This window comes from Pezoporus flaviventris, unplaced genomic scaffold, assembly GCF_033815535.1.
Source record: "Pezoporus flaviventris isolate CSIRO_AGI_PZ_B2104156 unplaced genomic scaffold, CSIRO_AGI_Pfla_v1 ptg000073l, whole genome shotgun sequence".
Classification (NCBI taxonomy): Eukaryota; Metazoa; Chordata; class Aves; order Psittaciformes; family Psittacidae; genus Pezoporus; species Pezoporus flaviventris.
Genome location: NW_026892621.1, coordinates 5,869,204 through 5,893,355, shown reverse-complemented (window position 1 = coordinate 5,893,355; position 24,152 = coordinate 5,869,204). Strand labels below are relative to the sequence as shown.

The following is a 24,152-nucleotide window of genomic DNA, read 5'->3' as shown; positions in this document are numbered from 1 at the left end:
CAATGCAGAATAGAAGTCAAATGTTAATTTTTTAATTGCAAAAGAAATTTTCTACACTCCAAAATGCCAGACTAGGTATTGAAAAATGAAGAAAAGCTACATGGCAAGGATATTTTTTGTTTAATGTGATTTTTAGAAGTCTATTTACAGAAGTCGACTAAATTTAAGCAGTGTTTTGCCTTTGCTACTATTGCACACTATGTAGCCCACTACCATCTGCTAAAACACTTCAAGAATAGGTTACCAGTTAAAGTACCAAACAGAAAACCAGCTCTTCCTTTAGTTCGTGTGTCACAGTCAGAAAGCCCAGAGCGGCTCCAAACTGATAGACAGCCACCGTTGTTTCAACATCTGATGGCAGAGTGAAGCAGAGAGCCCCAGGTTCAACACCAGGTTGATGCTGTTCAGTGTCTTCACTGATGACCTTGATGATAATACAGAATGCAGAAATAGCAGATCTGAAGATGACATCAAATTAGAGTTGCTGACATGCCAAATACTAACTTTTGTGGAGGGATCTTCAGGAACTTGGGATCTGACCAAACAGATCAAAATGTATACAGTCCTACATCTTGGGCAGAGTAATGCCATGTACCAGGAGAGGCTGGGAACTGCCTGGCTGAGCAGCAGCCCTGCCAGAGAGGACTTGGAGGTTACAGGGAACATCAGGTCAAATGGTGTGCCTGTTGTCAATGGGGCAAACTGTACATTGGTCTACTTTTGAAGAAGGGTGCCTGGCAGGTTGAGGAAATGCATTATCCCTGTCTCCTCTGAGCTGGTAATGTCACACCTGGAATACTGTGTTTGGCTTTTGCACACACCCCCCCCCCCCCCGCCCAGGTCAAGAGGACATTCAGAAATGGGAAGGGAAGGTAGCAGAGGGCTAGTGGGATGGCTAGGAACAGTTAACGTGCTTCAGAAGATCAGGGAGGCTGTGGCTTTTCATTCTGGTGCAGGGGGGGCCTAAGGGGTGATCTAATAGCAAGCTGCAACCATGTGAATGGGAGCTGGAAAGAAGACAGGGCCAAGCTCTTTGTGACAGATGGCTTAGTAAAGGGTAGTGGCCACACACAGCAGCCTGGGAGGTTCAAACTGGCCATTAGGAAAAACTGCTTCCCCAGGAGGCTCCCACAGTAAGGAAGAGGTTACTCAAAGGGGGCAACCAAGATTTGCCTAGGTAAAATCACAGGAGACCTGCCCCAGTGCTGCTTTGAGTGGAAGGCAGGAGATGATCTCGGGGTCCCTTCTAACCAATATTTCTAGGATGTAACTCAGATTTAAGCCTGTGGCATTATCAAAACCTTACCTAGATTATGTTAACTAATTCGAAGTTCACTCATTACTAAATGACAGAATCCCAGACTGTTTTTGTGTCGGAAGGGACATTAAAGCTCATCCAGTTCCAACCCCTCTGCCACAGACAGGGACACCTTCCACTACAGCACGCTGCTCCAAGTCCTATCCAACCTGGCCTTGAACACTGCCAGGGATGGGGCAGCCGCAGCTTCTCTGGGCACCCTGTGCCAGCGCCTCAGCACCCTCACAGGGAAGAGCTTCTGCCTAAGAGCTCATCTCAGTCTCCCCTCGGGCAGGTTAAAGCCATTCCCCTTGGCCTGTCCCTACAGGCCCTTGTCCCAAGCCCCTCTCCAGCTTTCCTGCAGCCCCTTTAGGCACTGGAGCTGCTCTGAGGTCTCCCCTTAAGGAGCCTTCTCTTCTCCAGGCTGACCCAGCCCAGCTCTCTCAGCCTGGCTCTAGAGTAGAGCTGCGCCAGCCCCAGCAGCATCTCTGTGGCACGTGCACCTTATATGCAGAGAAAACCTACATGAATTTCCTGACTTTCCTTTATACCACCCAACATTTTGCATAGACTTATATTTCCTTTCTAAAATAAACTCCCAATCCTTACAAATTCTGCATATATGTGGCATCAAAGCATTCTGGGGAATTTTTCAGTCCATTTATATGCAGCTCTCTGGTGACAGAGACATGTTGTCAAGCAGTGAAGATGTCCAGCTTCTCCGGACAGTAACTGATGCAGTTCTTCTCTGAAAGTACTGATCACTGGGAAAACTGAGCCCCAAATACCAAAACACCTCTCTCTAATCACCTACTGTTTTGCAGAGGGCAATGGGATCCATCTACTAAGAAGGATCTGAGATTTATTTTTAACTTCAAACTTTCCTATGCATCTTAAAAAAAAAAAGCTGAATAAATCTATTTTCCTTTAGGAGGAGATGAGAAGAGAAAGAAATAGTCTGATACATTCTAGCTTAAGAAGAGAGGCTGTCACAGTGTTGTGTCCCATGCCAAAGAAAATCTTTTCCCCAATACTGTTGGCTGGGCCAACACATTTTCAAGACTTTTTGCACCAAACTGAGAGTTCTCCAACATGATGCTTCTGGAAACCAAGATTACTCTTCCAGTCCTGGGATTCAGGAGTGCGGAAGGTAGTCCGCATCACAGTGATATTGTAATGATCACTCTGAAATGGAAAAATATCACACATCAGTGCTTTCATTCTGCAGCTTGAGACATACCTTTGGGAAGTCAGTTTCTGATTACATGTTTGGGCAAATGATGCCTTATCTGCATGCTTTTTTGATGTATCATCTTGATCTGGTAACTTGAATGCCATAACCAGAAATCTTTATTAATTGTACAGGGTTTTATGTCAGTGTAGTCCAAAACATATTCTTCAAACTATCAGCCCCATGAAGTCTGCTTGAGAAGCTGGAGGTGTTCTGTCTCTGTTAGAGTAATCACATAAATTTTATGTAATAATAAGAATCCCCAACTAAGGTAATCTCAGACTCCTGGATATCACATATTTCTGTTTCCTAAAAATAAAAACCACTAAGTACATGAACTGGTACTGTAAACACAAGGGCAAATAAAAGGGTTCCACTGTTGCTGGACTCCTCCTCCCACTTGATTCCAGCAGTCAGCAAAAGTACTTATTCAGGATTAAGTTACAGTAAAGAATTGTTGACCCTGGTGTAACTGAGAGCATAGATAAAGTCAAGTCAATGGGGTTTGCTTCATCTTGCGACATTTCAAATGGAGCCTCCACATTTGTTTGGATCATAATGAAACCATACAGAAAACAGCTGTTTAAAACCAAAATGCAGTCTATAAAAGCTTCTCCAGAAGTATTTTTTATTGAAATGTTCACAGTTGAGTTATCATTATTTGCTTCTCATTTGGGCTGCATTCTAAATGCTGTATGTTAACAAACTTAGACCATTTAATGCCAAGTGCTTTACACATTTCTCTTATTGAAATTTCATGAAAGAATCACATTACATATGTGATGCTAATACAGAAAACAGCCTCTCAGAGAACCTGGGTAAAACCCAGGCACTGCAGTAACCAGTGAAATTCCCACTGATCTCACTGGAGACAGGATTCTAATCTATAGGTCTTTGCTGCATATGGGTAAGAAAAAATTATCTTGTTACTTATGTATCAAGAAACTTAGATCGTAATGAAGTCTACACTATCATTCATCATTGCCCTTATTAGACAAAATAAAGTGCTACTTCAGAGTGCAATAGTGTCCAGTTTGGAGTATGTGTGTAACTGCTGGAATATGCAGTAGATGCCAGTTTAGATAGGGCTGTAGACAGGGCTAGGCATTTGCTCTAATAATCTGCAGTTTTACTGTAGAATCTGAGCACAGCATTGACTGTACTGAGGTCTGGGAGAAATGTGAATCGTTAGCATTTAGGGCTTAACTGTATTGTGATATGTTCAGTAGTAAGTCATAGGTCATTAGGAGATGGAAGCGGCATAAAAATTAAGCAGATTTTAAATAACTTTTATGATCATTAATATAAGACCAGGCATAGTGGTTTACCTTTATTTAATTAGGAGACATTTTTCATCTGTGCGAAGCACACTGAAGTGGGCTGGTTCTATCATTCTCCCTCTTACACAGTGTTTTTTGCAGCAGTTTTCTGTTCCACAACTCAGCCATGCAGGGCTGTGGGGTTTGATGGTTGATTTCTCTAGCAAAAGGAAAAGATGAATTAGGGCTGCTCTAGGACACCACTGGTCAGGAACAAGACGAGCAGGAGTGGTTTGAGATGGGATTTGCTCTGTAGGACGTTATTGTCTTCCAGTTGCAGAAATGGTAGAGTTCTCTGAATGCTGCCCATCAACATCAGTGCAAAGGTATTTTCCTAATTGGTATTTTTTGACAGTTACTAAGATGTTACCTAGTTATCAGCTCATCACGGTCTGGGAACCATTTAGAGAAATGCAGATTTTTATTTACAAGGTGGTTGACCCTAAATAAGTCAGTCTGGTGCTGCTTAAGCAGCTTAAGCAACTGTAAATCAGGATGAGAGCCACACAAACTCTACTTGAGGTGTTCAGATGAAAACAGAGGTATGAAATTGTTTATAATCAGACTTGACAATATAAATTCAATGTGAAATAGGCTTAACTGTTTTAAAAATAAAACTTCAGATTCTTTCCAATAGCTCCAGTCCTTAAGCTATTCAATCCTGCAGTGCCTATCCCGTGCCTGACTTTCTGATTTGGTTCTAAGATTACTATTAATAGACCAGAAGTGGGGGAAAAAAAGAAGTCAAATAAAGAAGTGAAAATACCTCATTCTGCAAGCCCCCGTGTTTGTTTATTTGCATTCTTTATTTTGGAGAAACATCTTCAGAAGTTGAGTTTTCTGGTGGGGATGAATCTTTCCCTTTGGTGACTCTGGACCATCCATCGCTCGCTGCCTCCCCCCAGTCCCGGCTGGGGTTGCTAAGCGACATGTTCTTCTCTTCTGTACTTTAGCAGAGAGGAACAGATCAAAGACACCCACAGTCCTGAATTATTTTATAAATTAATTTAAAGAGACACTCTCCCGCGCTGTATTATGTAGGGGGAGATCAAAAGTTGCTCTATATACTGAGAGTACCTGGAGGATTAAACTGACGTCTTCTGGAAAATAAGAATGTTCTCATTACTGAGAATTACGCAATATTTACCTTTTTCTTTTTCTTTCTTTTCCAGAACCAGACTATGAATTCATGCTAAGTAATGTTTCTATAGTTTTATGGCAATCAAGACATTGAACACGGGCCAGGCTGCATGTTTGTATGACTTTCAGCAGTAAGGTTTTCTGACCGCGAGCGAGGAGCTTGCTGGTTTTTAACTCTTTTCATCTCTTGCAAAAGAAGGAGTCACGTTACTCAAAAACTTATCATTCTCTAAACTTTCAATACTTTCTTGACTTACAGTGAAGACAAGAAAGTCACAGGGTAAATTCAAGTGGTATCTCTTTAAAAGAACAAATGAAGGTAAGAAAGTAATCTGTGTACATCAGGCAAAAAACCCTAAGACACCAGGATCCTTGGTCCTTTCTGAAATGCATGAAAATCAAATGAAGGATCTTTAATAACAAAACCTGGGAATACATGAGTTTAAATGTTACCTCTCAAAGACAGCATGTAGCTGGCCTCAGCTCAGGTCTGCTAATCTGTGCACACTGGGAGATCAGTCGGCGCACACTGGCAATTCAGGAGAGCGTTTGCTGAAACAGGAAAGGGAGAACTTAATTGCCCTTGGAACTCCTCAGTTTCAAACACTATCAACATTGTAAAAGGAAAACTCCCACCACTTAGTAACAAAGTGCAAGAAATTGTCAAGCCTTCCATTTCCCAACACACCATTGCTGCCCAGCCTGAAGGAAAAGGAGAGGCACCTTAATAACATGCTTAGAGCAGTGCCCAAGCGAGACCCAGCCTTTATGTGATAAACAGAAGTCCCAGCTCAAACAGCTGCAAAAAAAAGCACCCTGACACCTGCACACAGAATCCTTCCCATAGGCAAACCTCATTTTGTCCCAGCTACCTCATCTGCACAACCAAATGTCTCCTCTAACGCAGTTGTGGGGCCTTGCTCACACAAACAGATGCATCCCATGGGTGCAGGATCACTGTCTTAGGGTATAAAGCATGCCCGGGTGCAGTGCAGAGCTCACTCCTCGCTCCCATCCTGTGCCTGCAATCCCACATAGACTTGAGAGGAGATTAGTGAAACCTAATGCACTCTGGGGCTATAAAGGGATAATCTCACATAAATCTTCACCAAAAAAAAATCAGTGTTAGCATTTATTTACATGCCTTTTACTTTCAGTGGGAAACCAAACCTCCTTTCTCCTGCATCAGTAAAGGTCTCGTCAGAATTCTAACTGCTTAGCTTTGGCACTTAAAATCCACTGTACTGCAGTTAACCTCTCATCGTATGAAAGCATATTTTAGAAAAGGCCTTTGGCAGCTTTTCCATTCATTACTAGATATCTGTTACATGGGCAAGATGAGGGTGCTGGGGCCCTGGCAAAGGTTGCCCAGAGAAGCTGTGGCTGCCCCATCCCTGGCAGTGTTCAAGGCCAGGTTGGACACAGGGGCTTGAAGCAAGCTGCTCTAGTGGAAGGTGTCCCTGCCCGTGGCAGGGATTGGGACTGGATGAGCTTTAAGGTCCTTTCCAAACCAAATCATTCCATGATTCTGTAAAATGTGTGCTTTATTCTCACTGATAGAGCATTTTATGTACAAATACCTTGACCACTGCTATGTTGTCAGTGATTAGCAGATCCAGTGTGTTTTGGCTGAATTTCTGAAGGGGAAAACTGTGATTTGCACTCTAAATATTTTTTCTGGAGAATGGATTCCTCAACAGACTATGGGCATCTTGTACAAAATACAAGTAAACATTCAGAAAGGAATTTAATGCTTCTGGGCAGGTATCAAATCACCAGCCATGGAAACCAAAATCCCCGGGACTGCACCACTGTTCCACTAAAATATTAACTAAACATTTTAGTTAATATTTATTACAGTATTTTATTAGTATTGGTAGAATTTTGGTTAATGAATGTAGTTATTTTGAATTGCTGCTCCTCTTATTTCTGGAATGCTGCAAAAACATCTTCTGCAGCTGGATCACAGGTACGAGCAGTCAGGGCAGAGGTTTGGGCCTATGAACAAGGGATGATGCTTGTGGTAAGTGGGAGGCCATTGAAAGACATTGAGAACATTAATAATGTCACTTTATAGAATCATAGCACCATGGAATGGTTTAGGTTGAAGGGACCTTAAAGCTCATCCAGCTCCAACCTCTGACATGGGCAGGGACACCTTCCACTGGAGCAGCTTGCTCCAAGCCCTTGTGTCCAACCTGGCCTTGAACACTGCCAGGGATGGGGCAGCCACAGCTTCTCTGGGCACCCTGTGCCAGCGCCTCAGCACCCTCACAGGGAAGAGCTTCTGCCTAAGAGCTCATCTCAGTCTCCTCTCTGGCAGGTTAAAGCCATTCCCCATTGTCCTAACACTACAGTCCCTCATGAGGAATCCATCTTCAGCATCTGATGTACCTACAGTGCTTTGCCTGCTTAAAGCACCACAACGTAACAGTAATTAGTGATCTGGATGTTTCTGAAATGATCAGCAGTGTCAGTTGAATTGTCATTAAAATACAATTAACAGCCCTTTGAACTGAGTGCTGTAGTTCACAGCACAGCCTAATTGGTGGCTCATGGGCCACATCTGGACAACAGGAGGATTGTGTCTGCTCTTCCTCTTCTCTAACTGCACCAGCTCAAGGAGCACCTCCTCCCAGGAGTGCAGCTGTGCCCACAAGGACAGACACGCAGAGCCATTCTGTGACTGGAAAGGCACAAAGTGTCCCTTGTGTCCAGCCCACTGTGCTAAAAGCCTGGATTTTGTAAGCTCGCTTCATCCTGCGTGCAGACTGGGGCAGGCACAGCCCCACAACTTCATAATTTGCAATTCAAATCAATTTCTCTTTTTTTTTTTTTTTTACTTGGCTTTCAGAGTACAGCTTTGTGCAGCAAGAGTTTAGTCATGAAATAAGGGCAGCCCATGGTAAGACAAGTTAACTGGGCTGCCTACAGCTATGGGTGATGCGCTGGTAGACCATGCTGGTGTATGTTTGGGTAAGAGAAAGAATTTAGTTACTGCAGCAGACTGAAAGTGAAGGTATGGCTTGGATGTTGCTCCGAAACCTGGCATCTACATCCCCCATTTAGGCAGCTAAATCTGTCACTTATGTGCTTTAGCTACCTGTGTTAACTGAATAAATGCCGAAAAAAAAGACACGTTTTTAAGATGTTAGAAAGATAAATAGCTGCCTCTGAAATGGCCACAGTACAGATTTTTAGCTCCTATGTGCTCTTCAAATGATACCACTTACAAATGCATCGTATTTGGTGTTGTGTCTAGCTGTAGTAATGTATTAGTATCTGTCTGTAACACAGATACTAATGTATTAGTATCTGTCTGTAACACAACTGATGCTCCTGAAAAAAAAGCACCATAGAATATACTTTAAATACTGCCTTTTTGTATGTCTTACACAACTCTTCATTAATACCCAGAGAACAGCATGCCACTGTTCCAGGTTTTTGATGAACCAGTCCTCCTGCTCTCCACCAGCTCCTCTTGCCTGCTTCCTAATGCCTTTCTTATTTATGTTTTTACTTTTGCAAACTCCAGTTTAGAACCGAAAATGTTCACACTTTTGTTTCTTAAATATAATGAAGGGTAGCAAATGGACCTGATGTAATCTGCATACTGTGTGCCCCGGCTAAGTATCCACTGCTCTGAAAGCGCTGCTTGTTCTCTGAAAGGAAGAATTCTTTCAGGCAGCGGCACTTGCCCCCTCCTCTATGAGGCTGCTTTTCCCTTACACTCCCAGGATTCACTGCCAGTCATTTTTTGCCCTAAAAGTTTGCTGGAGCAACATCCCCATTTACCCCATGTCTGTACAGGGCCGAGCTCCGAATGGGTTGGCTTTAAGGTCCCTTCCAACCCAAACCATTCCGTGGTTTGGTTGGAACTTTATGATTCTAAAAGATGTGTGTATAAGCAGGAAATTCTTCCCTGTGAGGGTGCTGAGGCGCTGGCACAGGGTGCCCAGAGAAGCTGTGGCTGCCCCATCCCTGGCAGCATTCGAGACCAGGTTGGACACAGGGGCTTGAAGCAAGCTGCTCTAGTGGGAAGTGTCCCTGCCCATAGCAGGGTTGGAACTGGATGAGCTGTAAGGTCCTTTCAACCCAAATCAGCCTGTGATCCTACGTCCCATCTACAAGATTTTGGTGTTGGCCTGGCATGTTTTGCTAGTATTTGTATGGCCTAAAGAAATTATTTGGAAAGCAGCAGATGCCTTTGGGAAATATCAAAAGAGGAATAAAATAGACTGAAAGAGAATATCAACTGGTCAACTGGCCCAACAAGAGACAAAAAAATGCAACTCTAAAGTGATTGCCAACAAGTGGGCTTGTAATGCCCGCTCAGGAAGAACACGCAGCTCCTTGTACGCTTTCATTCTGCAGTCCCCATTCACACAAAGTGTTCATGCAAAGAACATAAACTGCTGCCCATTCAAATATAATACAGTTCCTAAATCTGCTTTTTTTAAAACCACAAAATATGTTGTCTCAGGAGGAACAAGAGACCAAGTACTAGAAAATGGGATGTGGGGTTTGTTATAGCCACAACTTTAAGAGGTGCTCCAGGGGAAATGTAAGTAAACATTAATGATAGTAAACTAACAGCCCACTGGATAACCGACAACCCACCAAAACACAGGCCAACAACTGGAACAGGAGAAATTATTACAAGTTATCTCACAGCAAAATTAAGATGCCAATGGAAATTCCCAAGTACTAAAAAGACACTGGAAAAGAGTCTTTGCTCCACCACTGGTGTCATTGCTGGGCTTCTGCCCCAGTGTCACCTATTTGGATTAACCTCCACTTCACAGAATCATAGAATCACAGAATAGCTAGGGTTAGAAAGGACCTTAAGATCATCCAGTTCCAAACCCCTTGTCATGGGCAGGGATGCCTCACCCTAGACCCATCCAAGACAATACCTCACCCAAGACTGTCCGACCTGGCCTTGAACACTGCCAGGGATGGAGCACTTAACCACTTCTTTGGGTGGCCTGTGTCAGGGCCTCACCACCCTCACAGTAAAGACAGGAAGTAGTTAGAGACAGCATACAGAAAACAGTCCTGAATATGCAAGAACTCAGGTGTATTTAGAAATTTTGGGAAAGACTGACTGGTCTCAAATGACTTATCTGAGGGCATGAAATGTGAGAAAATCTCTGAAGAACTGATCAAAAATCGGTAGCAGTTTATCTTGATAGTAAACACGGATACATGAAATAAAGCAGCTTACCACAAAATGGCTTTTGACTAAGAGTGGAAAATGTAATGAGGAAGAGCATGCTTTGGGTAATTCTACATTCTGTTGAGGTAAATAAAAAAGTAAATGCCAGTAGGAGGGAGAAAAAAACCAAACTTCTGTACAGTCAACACTGGCACGTATTTGCATGAGGCAAGTGCAAGGAGAGCAGACTTCCTGAGTGCCAGAATAGCAGCCAGCAGCCCTCTCTTGGATAGGCAAAGAAGTAGGATTTACTGTCAACTCTCACAAAACGTTAAAGGTCCATTAGGCCAGCTGGTAAAGGAGACTGAAAAGACCAAAAACATCAGTGGACCGCAGTTTCAAGGGACTCCAGTGGACACTGGCAGAGGGTGCCCAGATAAGCTGTGGCTGCCTCATCCCTGGCAGTGTTCAAGGCCAGTCTGGAAAGGGCTTGGAGCAAGCTGCTCTAGTGGAAGGTGTCCCTACATGTGGCAGGGGTTGGATGAACTTTAAGGTTCCTTCCAACCCAAACCAGTCTGGGATTCTGAGATGCTTGTACATCTCTTACTGTCTTCACTAACCATCTTCAGATTCAAACCAGTGGCTTAAGCTAAAAGAAACAAAGAGCTTGAGAAAGGCACAAATTCTACATGGCCAGTGCAAGAACAGCATTAAACAGCAGACTAAGATTCCTCAAGGCAATCCATCACCAAAGTTCCTGGTGGCCAGCGGGAAAGTGCAGAATATCTTCCTCCATAGCACCAGCCTCCTGCAGAAGGTCCATGGTGTAGCAGAGTAGATATATACAAGTCAACAGAAAAGGCTTAATACCAGCAAAAAAATGCAAGTCATATTCACCAGGTATCGCTGCAACTATTTCTTACAATTTTCAAGTAAGTTGAAGTGTTAGTGTGGGGGAATGTTTGATGGGTGAGAACAGAGCAGCTGAAACTAAAAATTTCAGCAAAGTCTTGTTTGTAGACAGAATGCTTTACAAAAGAAACCATGAAAATTTGTATTAACCAATTTTTGCTGGAGAAACAATGTAAGAAAAAATGAACTGCTAGCAATAAATCTAAGCTGAGCAGTCACCTATGGGTTCTGCAACCTTATGTCTTGCAGAAAACTGGAAACAAAAGAAGTTCCAGAAATAAGAGTGAAACTCCTTGAAGAGCGGATGCTGACGGAGACTGATAAGCATTTACATGACTCGGGTGTCTCCCAAAGGAACGTTTTATTGTCCTAAAAGGAAAATGTTATGCCATAGGTATCACAGATATTTGAAAAAAGTTACTGTATGCTAAAGCAAGATGGAGTTTGTAGGTATTTTGGAAAGCTGAGAGATACCTGAACGTGGAAATTCTTCAGCTGTATAAAGTTTGGGTGATTTATATAGTTTAATTGCAGCAACCAAACGTACAAGAGAGGGGGATGTCTCACCCGATAGTAAGTGCTATGATACAAAATCAGAGCAAGACTACAACAAGTGACAGATTTTGTCCCCACAATTTTTTTGCACTTCAAATTTCTTCTATTTTGGTAACTATTTTAGCCTGAGTGACAGGCATGCCTACAGCTGTGAGCTAACAAATGAAAGGAAATCACTTGTGATAACTTACATCTTGAGGATAAAGGTAAGTCAACCTGCAGAAGTGTCCCAGTATAATTTTCCTGGTTTTATATAAATCGCATGAAGATTCTGCAAGCTTCTGTAAGCAAAATGTTTAATAAGTAGGTATGCAAGCGACACAGCCTGAGAGAACGAAGGGTCAGTTTTACTGCTGCGTGCTATCTACCCCCACTACAGTCAAATGTTCTAGATGACAGGGAATGGAAATAATAGCTAACAGCAGAATTATGTTGTAACAGCAGAATCAGGGATGTTTATTTGCAAATGTCCGTATTTAAATGTAGTACTGAAATAATATAAAACTTATTTCACTTTGAGAACTGAAATAACAATGCAGAAAAGTACATTGCCCACAGGACCATTTGCAGATCTGATGGTGAAAAGGAGGACTGGGAGTTTTGCACCTACAGCAGCAAGAGCTGTGAAGTTTTGGGACAGTAGCTCCACAGTGAGACACACCAGAGTGAGAAAGAATGAGAAATATGAAGGGAAATCATGTAAGACAAGTGTTTTCCACAGTTAATATATGTATCCATTCCCAGGCAAATGTACCTACCAAGGTTACCATGGCTAGCCCATTCAACAGCTTATATCCATATTCATCTCACAGTGGGACCAAGTTTCATTAATAGAGGAATCGAGACTAAAATGATAACATTCATCTCCACATTCTTGCCCTGACATGGTTATTCATTACAAGTTCTTCCTAATGACTGTTCAGTTCCTTCCTTCTAGGGAGCCACTCCTAATTCTCTTCTATTCAAGTTGGATAATGACTCACTGACTTTAATATTAATCCTTATTAACCCTTCCCGCGCACAATCAACATCTGCTAACAGTGCAATGTGCAGTGTCTCACTGCTGAGACAGCAAGGTCCTCACTGCCTTTTCCTCCACTGCACCATTTTCTTACTGGCAGAAAACCTAGAGATTCCTGTAGGTTTCCTGCAACTGGCAGATGAAAAAATACCTTGTCTTCATACCTGTGGTGAAAGGCTCTTTAAGTCTTAGTCTACCTCTTTCCCAGTTTAATTTTGTTTTCCCAAATTACACTTCTTTTCCATCACTTTCTTGTCTGGCCAAAGTTTTAGTTGCATTAAGACAGCTATCTGTATCAAGCAACTTCCTGAAGCACCTTGCTTCCCTGTCTGTTTAACTCCCTCCTCTCATGGAGGAGAGGAAGGGTCCTGTTTGTGGATGGGCACATGAGCCTGGCAACTTTCAGTTCTGCTGTGTCTGCCCAACACCATGGGAAGTGTTAGGCTGCTAGGAGCCAGGTTTCTAGTGGCAGATGCTTTTGTCTTTCCTTCTTAATTAACAACAAACCAAACCTAACAAAATAAGTAAACTTAGGAGATATTTTATACCTTATAAGCCATTGCTAAGGCGACTGAACCTAAATATCCTGTGAGACAATTAATGACTCAAGTATTGAATTCTCCTTCAATCAGCTATTTCTCATTTCTTAAGACTAATTAGAATGGCCTGTCTGGTTTCTGATCAAACCTTTTACTGTTTGGTAGAGTGCTGAACACATGTAGGCAAGTCTGACAACCTGCACTTCATGTATGCTGGCACTTGTTCTTTTGACCAAATCTTGGCATGTTTTGATATCTTTGGAATTCTGAAGTTTTTTCTCCTTGAACCTCTTTCCTTCTAGTAGCACCATTGGTCTGCTACCATGTTTTGTGTGTCTCAAAGTGTTCTACAGCATTTTATTATTTTGATGTTATCATAATGTGTCTGCTCTTACAGGAAAAATAAGAAAGTCCAAGGGAAAAATAGTTTGGAAAGAGATCAGGCTACTTACTTTGGAAACCACACTCTCAGATCATGACAAAAATAGATTTCTAGGAAGAAATGTGTATTTCTCATCGACTATTACCATAGCTTTTACAGTAGTCTTTATTTTACCATCCTTCTGCTGTACCAGACGGTCTTGGATACAAACATCCAGGGAGTGGCCCGGCACTAGTGCTTCACTGCCTGTAAGGGAACCAGCCCACTCCCTGAGAAACAGCTATTCCCCAGTGGTAATACTGCAGGTGCCAATCCTGCCTGCCTGTAATTTCATAAATATTACATTCCCTCCACCCCAGTCAATACAGTATTAATGCAAATATACAGTATGTGCAGCTTGACATTTTCTTGATATCTGCAAGGCACAGAAGGAAGTTGCTGTGTTATTATTCTAAGGCAAAAGGCCATCAAAATCCCAGACAGGTTTGTGTTGGAAGGGACCTGGCCTTGAGCACTGCCAGGGATGGGGCAGCCACAGCTTCTCTGGGCACCCTGTGCCAGCGCCTCAGCACCCTCACAGGGAAGAGCTTCTGCCTAAGAGCTCATCTCAGTCTCCCCTCTGGCAGGTTAAAGCCATTCCCCTTGGCCTGTCCCTACATCCCTTGTCCCAAGCCCCTCTCCAGGTTTCCTGCAGTCCCTTCAGGCACTGGAGCTGCTCTCAGGTCTCCCCTTCAGGAGCCTTCTCCAGGCAGAACCAGCCCATATGGAAGTTTTACCGGCAGCTATAAATACACAGTTGCGGGCGAGGTGAGAAGAGCCTGTAATTATTATTTGTAAGTAACGGCCAAGCTGCCGTTCTCTCGGAGGGGAAGGCTCTGTGGCCCAGCAGAGCGCTCAGGCGGTCCGAGGCCGGAGGGGCGGGAACTCTACAGCACCCCGCGTCCGGGCCCAACCGAGCTGTAAACGGTAGCGCGGCCACCGCTCGCCATGGTCCAGGCCCGACAGAAGACCTCGGCCAGCGTTCAACGGGGTCCCGGGACGCGGCTTTCTCGGCGCCGGCCCGCCATGGCGGCGGCCACTCTGCCCCGGCCCGGGTCCGGGTCCTAGAGCAGCAGAGCCGAGGGGGGACGCCGCTGCTCGAGGACCCGCGGCGTGGCGTGGCGTGGCGTGGCGCGGCCCGGCGGGTCTCCCGAGGCAGGGCCGGGATGGCGCATGGCGATCCCCCAGCCAAGCCCCACTCACCGGACCCGTCCCGAGCGGCCTCCCACCTCCCCCGGCACCCCCTCCCCTTTCCCGCCACCCGCTTCCGCCCGCGCTCCCGCGCATGCCCGGGTTATGCAACGGCCGCGGCGGGCGGGCCGCGCCACAGCCGCAGGGCAGGGCAGGACAGCGGGGGGCCGCGAGGGCGGCGGGCCCCGGGACGGCGGCGGGGCGGCGCTGGGGGCGCGCTCCCGCCCCCCTCCCGCCCTCCGCCGGCGGCCGCGCGCGTACCCCGCGCCATCTGTGAGTGGCAGCGGCGGCCGCCGCCAAGTCCCGCCCGTTCCGCTCTCCCTGCCGCAGGCGGCGGCGGCGGCGGGTTGGCTTCCTGCGCGCGGTGCCGCTCCCCCTCCCCCCGGCAGTCGGAGCCGCAGCAGCCCGGATCCCCGAGCCATGGCTCTGTGAGAGCAGCACATGGCGGCCGCGGCAGCCATGAGCCCCCCACTAATCCATACAACTCCCCCCTGAACAGCCACCGACGGCAGCCAGCGCTCCCACCCGGCTCCACCGCTCCCACCGCCCACCCGCAACTACAGCCGCCACCGCGCCGCCCGGCCCGAGCCCAGACCCCGCCGCCGCCGCTGCTGCTGCCGCCGCCGGGCCCCCGCTCGCCCGCTCGCCGCCGCCGCCGCCCGGTCCTCACCATGGGAGTGCAGGGTTTCCAGGACTACATCGAGAAGCACTGCCCCAGCGCCGTCGTGCCCGTCGAGCTGCAGAAGCTGGCGCGGGGCAGCCTTGTGGGTGGGGGCCGCCAGCGGCCCCCCCAGACCCCGCTGCGCCTCCTCATCGACGCCGACAACTGCCTGCACCGGCTCTACGGCGGCTTCTACACGGACTGGGTGAGCGGCGGGCAGTGGAACCACATGCTGGGCTACCTGGCGGCCCTGGCCAAGGCCTGCTTCAACGGCAACATCGAGCTCTTCGTCTTCTTCAACGGCGCCCTGGAGAAGGCCCGGCTGCACGAGTGGGTGAAGCGCCAGGGCAACGAGCGCCAGACGGCGCAGCAGATCGTCAGCCACGTCCAGAACAAGGGCACCCCGCCGCCCAAGGTCTGGTTCCTGCCGCCCGTCTGCATGGCGCACTGCATCCGCCTGGCCCTCATCCGCTTCCACATCAAGGTGAGGAAGAGAGGGGCCTTCCCTTCCTTCCCCCCCCTCCCCGGGGCCACCAGCGCCCCCTCCCCGCCGCTCCCCTGCGCTAAGATGGCAGCGGGGCTGCCCGGGGCCGGCAGCGGAGTGGGGGGGGGGGCGCACCCCGCCTCTCCCCTCAGCGCCTCAAAATGTCGTCGAGGCCCAAGTTTCAGCGGCTTCAATCCATGGGGAATTTCGCTCTTTCAACGGCGCTGACGGTCGCCCCGTCGACCCGCGCAGGCCGAAGCCTGCGCGGGTCGACGGGGCGACCGTCAGCGCCCAGGGCCTCCCGAATTCCCTCTTTCAGTGAAGCTAGGCCCAGCAGCAGGGAGGCTTTTTTGCCTCCATGTTCTTTCGGGGCCGCCGCTCCTTTGACTCAAAATGTCCCTTTTTGTCCATGGCTCCCTCCGCCTGGGCTGGGACTTTGGTACCACTTGTATCACACTCTCGATTGCCCGGTGGTCGAATTAATTACTAAGACGAAAGAGGGGGGAAGAAAGAAATAAGAATCCGTTTAGTTATTACGCGTGGAGATGATCTGCAACAAGTTCCCTGCTGAGGCAAGGAAAGGTTTAAACTTGCGGCGAAGGTGCAAGTGGCTCACTCCAGAATACAGTTTCGTGTTTATGGAGGTTTCCTCGGCCTTTCTCTAATGTATTGACAGGCTTTTGATCAACTGTGGAATAATTCATTCCTTGCTCCGTAACGGCGAACGCTGCCTGCGAGGTCGGGATCTGACAGCTCTTCATTTAAAGTTCTTATTTTCGGGGGAACCTCTGCTTTCTGGGAACACAACACCTCAGGCAGGAGCTGGGGTCTGGGGTGATCTTGCACCGACACCCGAGCCACGATTTCAGAGGTTGCAGGGTATTAATGTGTTGTCTGTTCCTGCACAGCATTTGTGATTTACGGTGGTTTCTGTTAAGCCCAGCAGTTGTGCGGATTGAAACCCAAGGCGATAGAAAAACAAGCCCTGGGATGAAGCGGCAATTTTAGAGAGTTGCTCGCTCGCTTTCCCGAGAGGGAGAGAAGAGCAGCGGGACTGGAGTGCGTACTCATAAGCTTTATTATCATAAATTACTTCATCTGTGTAGGAAAATACCATAGAACCTTCAGAGCCGCGGGCTCGATTGCGAGCAGCCGCTTGACGTTATCTGGCTTTTGTACTGCACTTGTGGCAGATTGGAAACGCTCCGGCCAGGTTGCAGACCTGGAGTAAAGATGACTCCCTTGGAGTTCACCCAAAAGGTGGCTTTGCGTGAAGTTTCTCCTAGTTCTGCTAGCGGGGTGGGAATTGCTGTTGTTCCCTCTTGGCCCCCTGCTCGCTTGGCCTGCCTCATTCGTAGAGAACCTTCCCTTCGGCTGCCTGGTTGGAGGGCCAGTGGAAGCCAGCCCGGGCTGGCAGCGCGTGTCCAGCCCGTTCAGCAGTGGAAGTCCCGGCCCCGGTGGCCTAATCTCTGGTATGGCTGGGGGCACTGGGCCGCGCAAAGCGCGTGTGGAACAGGCTGGAAGCAGAGGTTACGCTTGTTCTTTAGCTGTGCTGAGCACAATGGCTTGGGCTTGGTACTGGGTTAACGTGAAGGGGTGGTTGTAGTTGTCTGTTGTAGTAATTGTGTTTTCCTGGTCAGTGTCGAAGCAAAACCCAGTATGGGTTTTGGATCTGAATGATGGTGGGAATTTGAGTGGTAGCAGAAAAACCCTCTCATTTGAACTTTTGTTTTGTAGCTAGGAAATACTTTTATTCTTTATCAACAAGTTTTAGGGACCATGTGGTGAAGGTGTTTACCTTGATCTGGTTGCAGGTGCTTTATAAATCTTCCTTAATTTGTTACCGAGATTTGCAGGTCATTAGCAAAAGTAATGAATGGAGTAACCCAGGATTTTATTTTTTCCTTTAATGTGTTAAACTGGATACTTTGTTTAATGCAATAATGAAATGCATAGTTCACAACAGAAGCTGACTGCTTTGAGATTGATAGCAATTTGGTACTTGTAATAGCCTCATGGCATGTTGAACTAGCTGTTAGTCTTCTAAATGCATTCTGTCTCAACCCTGGTGCCTTTCTGTTAAAAGTACTTTTCATCCAACTACAGTAGCCACATTTGACAACCATGTCACCTGTAGCGCTTTGTTTACTTTCAAGCTTAGCTGCAGCATTAGCTCCTTTATGGTTTCTTGGTAATAGGCCTTATTCTTAATCTCTGGAAACCGTTTTAAGAGTGAGAGGTCAGGTCATACCGAGTCTTTTTTCCCTTGTTTAAGAAAACATACATAGATACAACCTCACCCCCAGTTTTGATGGGGAGCATTTGAGGGGTGGATGTTTGTCTGCTTTAGGTTACCACTGGAAGTTGGCAAGTACTTATGATCAAATACTGATGTGTGTTGGGGAAAGGTTACTATCCCTGAGCCCCCTTGTGCACGTCTCTGCTTTGGTTGGTTGTCATGGGGATGGGAAGGGTGTCAGCAGTTCCCACTTGATGCTTCATTTGTGCATCTGTGAGACACTGGGCATAGCTCTGGTTTTAATTGATTCATTCTCTGGTTAGGAAGTACATTTCATGATTATAGTTGTAACATGCATCAAAGATACTGCTGAACTTAAATCACGTTCCTTCCCTGCTTTTCTTTTCTTATGCAATTTATTGTATTTTCTGCTTTATTTAGTGTATTTTTCTTTCTCTGAACTGTACTCCAGTTCTGTTCACATTCTCGTTCATGATCACTTTTTATCAACGGTCCTGGTGGGCAAAGAGGAAATGCATCCTGAAGAAGTACTTTTCACTTGCATGTGTGGGTGATTTTTGGTTTTTTATTTACATATGTGTAAGACAGTTGCCAAATTCTAGTGTTTTCTTGCTTTGTTTTGAGAAGTTGGGTTAGAGAATACTGATTAACTCTGTATATGAAACTGATTTTCATATTTTCAGGAAATGTTTGAGGCTTGAGTAGAAGGCTTCTGTGCAGAGTGAGGCTCTGGCTATGAATTTAATCTATTTTGGTAATTAGAAGGGAGAAATGGAGTAACGTCTTCTTTCTAGAACAATTATAAATCACTTGCAGATGGTTTCAGCAGGATGTAAAAATAACAAATTCCTCCAAGTTGCAGTGAATATCCTACGGGTTCTTAGTTTCATTGTGACGTGGTATTTTTCTCTTTGGGGACAGGGGGAGTAATTCTTGACAGAGTTTTTTGCAAAGCAGGTTTGCTAAAATTTAAATATTTAAGCAGCAGAGATCTCAGTGTCTTTAATACTTTGGTGAGAATTGGTTTTGTTCTCAGTATCTAGACATGCATGTGCCTGCTCACTCGGACGGGATTGTCCCTTTCTCATCCAGCATCATTGATGTTTACACAAGATGTAGACTTGAGAATTATTCTGAACTGCTGGCTGTGATTTTTCCCCCGCCCCCCTCCCTGCGTGGGCTTTGAAGTGTGCAGGTTGCCTGGGTGCAGTTGCATCTCTGGACTCTCTTGTGAGAGCTATACACTATTTTTCTGACTCTCACCTTGTTACAGTTTTACGTTGCAGGTTGACTGCAGCTTGATAAATACAGCTCTTGTCCTCTGACATCTCACTTATTTGAATGTGGATTCTAGTATTACCTAAACACACTGCAGGCTCATGCTCACCATGTCAAATAGCTCTGTAAAATGGGGAGGGAAGGAACTGGAGGCTGTGGAGGCAAAGGAAATAGTTCATGGGGGATGACAGCAGGATGCTCACAGTTTCCTCTTGTGTTATCTTCACACCCATGTCACACCTAGTGCTGCAGAAAGAGTTCTTACTTTGTTTTTTGTGGGTGATCTGAGGTTCTCATGCATGCAAAGACATTGGTTTTAGATACAGGTGCATAATTTAAATCTCTCTACCCTCAACGAAAAGAAAAAAAGCCATCTGGGAATTTTCCTTACTTAAAGCCTGTAAAGACTGGGGGGCACAGCAAAGCCTAAATCGCCCTCCCTCACTTGGTAACTGTCTAAATCTGATAGCTTCACATTTTTCCCAAGATGTGTACAGTCTCTCCCAGTGCTGTGTACAGCAGGCACACATTATGCTACGTGACAGGGTAAGTATTAGAATAATGAACGCACTTGTTTTTCTCAGGAGCAAGTAAATTTCAAAGCAACTGACAGTCCATATGCAAGTTTCTGAGCAGCTAACGTTTTCTGAGACTATAGGGTGGTAGCATTAGGAGTACAGAGAGTTTAGTGAGCTGGTTATTATAGAGTAAGGTGCTGGTGCTGGCTGTTCAGCTGTCCAGGATTTTGCTTGAAAGAGGACGTCTCTGGCATCTCTTGTGTGACCTGTAATGGTCCCTTCCAACTCAAACCCTTTTGTGATCTTGTGAGGCTGTGTGGGAAGAGCAAAAGTTTACGTACGTCTCCAGAACCGTAATTCAGTATCAGGTTCAGAAGATGTAAGGCATGAGCAGGAGAGGAAGTGTCTCTCTAAACTTGTGGCTGAACAAGAACTCTTTGAGGGGTAGATGACTGTGGGACTATTGGAGCGGACTGTAGAGGTGTAGGACCCTTGCTCATGTTCTGAGGGCTTCAGCTGCAGAGGAATAAATAGCATCTCTGGCACTAACACTGTAATTATTCATGTGTACTGTGGAGACTGAAGCTAATAGTTTTGTACTCGTCTATTTTGGGATAGCTCGCTGTCTGCATTGTTAAAATGGAATGCTTGGTGAGAGTACCAACACCCAGGTTCTGTATGTATGTAGATGATAAAAGCATTAGGTATCAAAAATACTTGGCTGGCTTTGGTTTTGTGTGCTTGGATGCAAGCTGTACTTGTAATGGTTCCTGACAGTGTGTAGAAATGCAGGACTGTAGGTACTGTGATTCTGTAACCTGTCACTGGGGGGCAGGGAGGGTGGTTTTAGTTTAATCATCTTTGATGAGAAACGGTTGCTTTTATATTTCCAGCGTTAGGAATTGGCCCGTGTCTCCCCTGCAGAACATGTCTGTTCTAGTCATCTGATCTCCATAGCCTAAAATATGTGCTTTGCTAGGCAACGGGAGTGGAGAGGTGAAGTTTGGGCTATAAACTTGAGGCAGTTTGCACCATGAGAGACAGCTGTGTGTAAAAGAATAGGCTGAAAGTGGAAAGAGGAAAAAAATTGGCGTAACGCGCCAAGGTAGACATTTGAAAGGTCAGGAAAGTTTCCTCTGTTCATCGAGGGTTCTGTTTGTTTCTTCTAAAACAGGGCTGCAGAACTTTAAAAATGATGCCTTTTTAAGGGGACATCTTGGCTTGCTGATCTGCCCAAGTATTCACAGCCTCAGGATCTTTCCCATGAGTTAATACAGATGTTGGTACAGTGATAAATGTGTCTGGAGTTTGAGTGTTTCTGTTAATAAACAGTTATTTCAGAGGAATTCAGTAAGACGTAGTGCCACTTCAGTGTGCAGGCCTCCAGAACTGTGTTGTGTTCCTGAGCACTCCTCACATCCTGTCTGTATTTGCTGTGTCACTGGATTTTTTAAATTACTTTTAATATACCGTGTTTCAAATGCACATACAGAGCTTCAGAAAGCCTCAACAAATTGTAATACGTGTGATAAATCAGTACTGCCATTTAACACTCCAGCTAATTACTCTGTCTTCCACTGTAGGTTGCACAGAGCATTGAGGATCATCATCAAGAAGTAATTGCTTTCTGCAGAGAAAAAGGTTTCCATGGTTTGGTTGCATATGACTCCGATTATGCATTGTGCAACATCCCTTACTATTTCAGTGCCCATGCCCTAAAACTGAGCCGGAATGGGAAAAGTCTCACAACAAGCCAATACCTAATGCACGAAGTTGCCAAGCAACTGGACCTGAATCCAAATCGCTTTCCTATTTTTGCTGCTCTTTTAGGTAAGTGAAGTAATAAAAGTTCTTGATGCTGCTTGTCAGCCTGATGATTGCTGTTTCTATTAACTAGTTTTAAATATGTGTGTGTAATTGGACAGAGCACCTAGGGAAGGGCATCTGTTTGTTTCAGACATTCCGCCTGTTTGAGGCGGGCTGGATGCGTGTTTATGAGGCTAGACATGCCAAATCTGTAGAGACTTGTGAGCAGTGCAAATTGTGGCTGTCTAGAAACAAAGAGGAGAAAGTCAGAATTCTGCAAAGCTCTACCTAGCCCAGATGTTCTCAGTGGGTGGGGGGAATCGGGACAATTATGGTTCTACTAGCTTTGGTCTTATATATGAGGTCTGCTTTTATTAGTATGCTTTCTAGACTGATTAAGCATATTCCTGTCCTGTTTTGTGTTCTGCCTAAAAACACGTACACAGGGTAGAGAGGTTTGGATTGCAGGGGCTTTTTTCCCCTCAGAAATTAATATTGGACAAATATAGCAGCATGTCAGCTGCACCAGAAACATGTATTATGTTTATATATATAATTATATATAGTGTATATATATACCATATAATTGAGTGAAACTCCACATTTCTGAAAGCACAGGTACCGGCATCTTACCATTCCATCAGTTTTGTTTGGATAGTTTTTAGCAGTCCTTCCTCTGATGCCAAATGGTGTGGTATCTTTAAGGAGCACAGGTAGGAAGGACTTCAGTTTCACATCTCTGCTTAAATGGGACAATTTTAACACATTATTTCTACAGCATCGGAAGAGAATAGCTGTTGGATGGAAGAGTGAATTAATTGCTAATAAAGCTGACTCCAGTGAATAAGATCTATTTAATATACCATTCTAACTCTTTTTGGGTAAATGATCTCGGAGCAGCCATGTTCTTGATCTCATGCTGAGCACAGAGATTCAGAAACCTAGAATTTCTTGTTATTTCTCACTGACTTTCTGTTTTAGTTAGGTACATAATAGAAAACTTCTCATTTGGAAGTTGTGAATGACAGAGGCTGCGTATTATACTATTAGCATACTAATATTATTATACTGTTAGCATACTAATATTTTCGTAGTCTTTAGTGTTGAACTTTTTCTAGTCCAGGCAGGTGCCTTCCATGTTAAGAGGGGAGGAACCAATGCATCCTATATTAGAAAGCCACGAGTATTTGGTTGAGGCTGTTTTTCAATTTTCCGCAGGCAGAGTGGTTACCTACCTGTGTGGCTGTATAGAGGAGCCACAGGTGACTTCCTAAGCTGTGATTTAAAACACGGACTTGGTGTGAATTACATGGTAGGCTACTATTGCTAGGCTTTGTTTTGGAGTCTATAAATAAGTTGTTGCATGCCAATTCAATGAGTAAGAATTACTGCTTGAAAAGCAGTTTCACAGTTGCAGATAGGCTTTACAGAATTAACATGAAGTACACATGTGTGACTTCTGTTTAACTTGAATTGTAGCTGCAGGACCATCGCTTGGCTTTATTTGGTGGTAGGTGACAAGTATCCTGGTCAATTTTTTGAAGGTTGTCCAGTTTTATGCAAGAAGCTCTTGAATGTTTTACTCTTGATATCTAATCCGACAAAATACTTTTCAGCTTGCTTGTAAGGGAAAGAAACTTGAGGTCATTTCACCTCGTCACCAGAGAGAGATTTTGTAGGACCTCCTCTCTCCCCTCAAATGGCTGCGAAGGTTAAAAAAATAACAGTTCCCAGTTGAGCTACAAGCTTAGTTTTGTGTATTCATGTGTGCGTGTGTATTCAGTATCAGTAAGCAGAATAGAGTTAGGTTTATGGAAGTCAGGGTAAGAATGCAAGATACGTGGGTATTTGCTGATGTAAACAATGATTATACGATTTTACCATAAACAGATACTGTTTGACTGTACTGGCATAATTTTTTCACTTTTGCAACGTTAGGAATGTAATAACTTCACTTTCTTAAAACTGAAATACTACTTACATAATTCTGCACACACAGTCGTGTGTAGTGTGACGTGTTTAAAGCAGAATAGCTCATTCAGTTCTAAACTTTCAGATTTATTTTTTTTAATATCTGAGGGCTTGTTTGGCTTCACACATTATTCTGCCCTTGCTCCTCTGGCCTCTTTGGGTCTGTTTTGAACCTGAAAAGTAGAATAAAGAAAATCACAATGGGAAAGAATAAGCTTGATTACATAGGAAGGCATTTGACTGATCTATTGCTCTTCTGGGTACATTAGTGTAACTCCCTGCGCTTGTAGTTTGTTAGGAAATGAATGTATTCTGAAACAATTGCAGTTAAGCTGCTGGTTTAATGTTTACGATTAGAGCAGGCCAAAGCTATCACAATAGCTGTGCCAG

General features: G+C 45.1%; 1 protein-coding gene and 1 long non-coding RNA gene across 5 annotated transcripts in view; one reads left to right on the top strand and one right to left on the bottom strand.

Moving 5' to 3' along the window:
• Nucleotides 1-2,111: 2,111 nt before the first annotated feature.
• LOC133279380 (uncharacterized) lies at nt 2,112-15,583 on the bottom strand. Of its 3 annotated transcripts, none has more exons than XR_009746865.1 (5): nt 15,455-15,583; nt 5,441-5,539; nt 4,614-5,173; nt 3,857-4,005; nt 2,112-2,482 (listed from the first exon to the last, which is right to left on the bottom strand). It is a non-coding gene; the product is annotated as an uncharacterized LOC133279380 (long non-coding RNA). The 3 variants fall into 3 exon arrangements; XR_009746866.1 differs by having other exon boundaries at nt 4,614-4,794; XR_009746867.1 differs by having other exon boundaries at nt 4,614-4,789.
• FAM120A (family with sequence similarity 120 member A) overlaps nt 15,088-24,152 on the top strand; it is a 55,130-nt gene continuing 46,065 nt past the window's right edge. The window contains exons 1-2 of one of the 2 annotated variants that reach the window (XM_061473033.1): nt 15,088-15,929; nt 21,569-21,815. In XM_061473033.1, coding sequence (XP_061329017.1) covers nt 15,456-15,929; nt 21,569-21,815 — 721 coding nt within the window. In that variant the 5' untranslated portion in view covers nt 15,088-15,455. The remainder of the gene's footprint in view (nt 15,930-21,568; nt 21,816-24,152) is intronic. The other variant, XM_061473032.1, reaches the window with a different exon arrangement.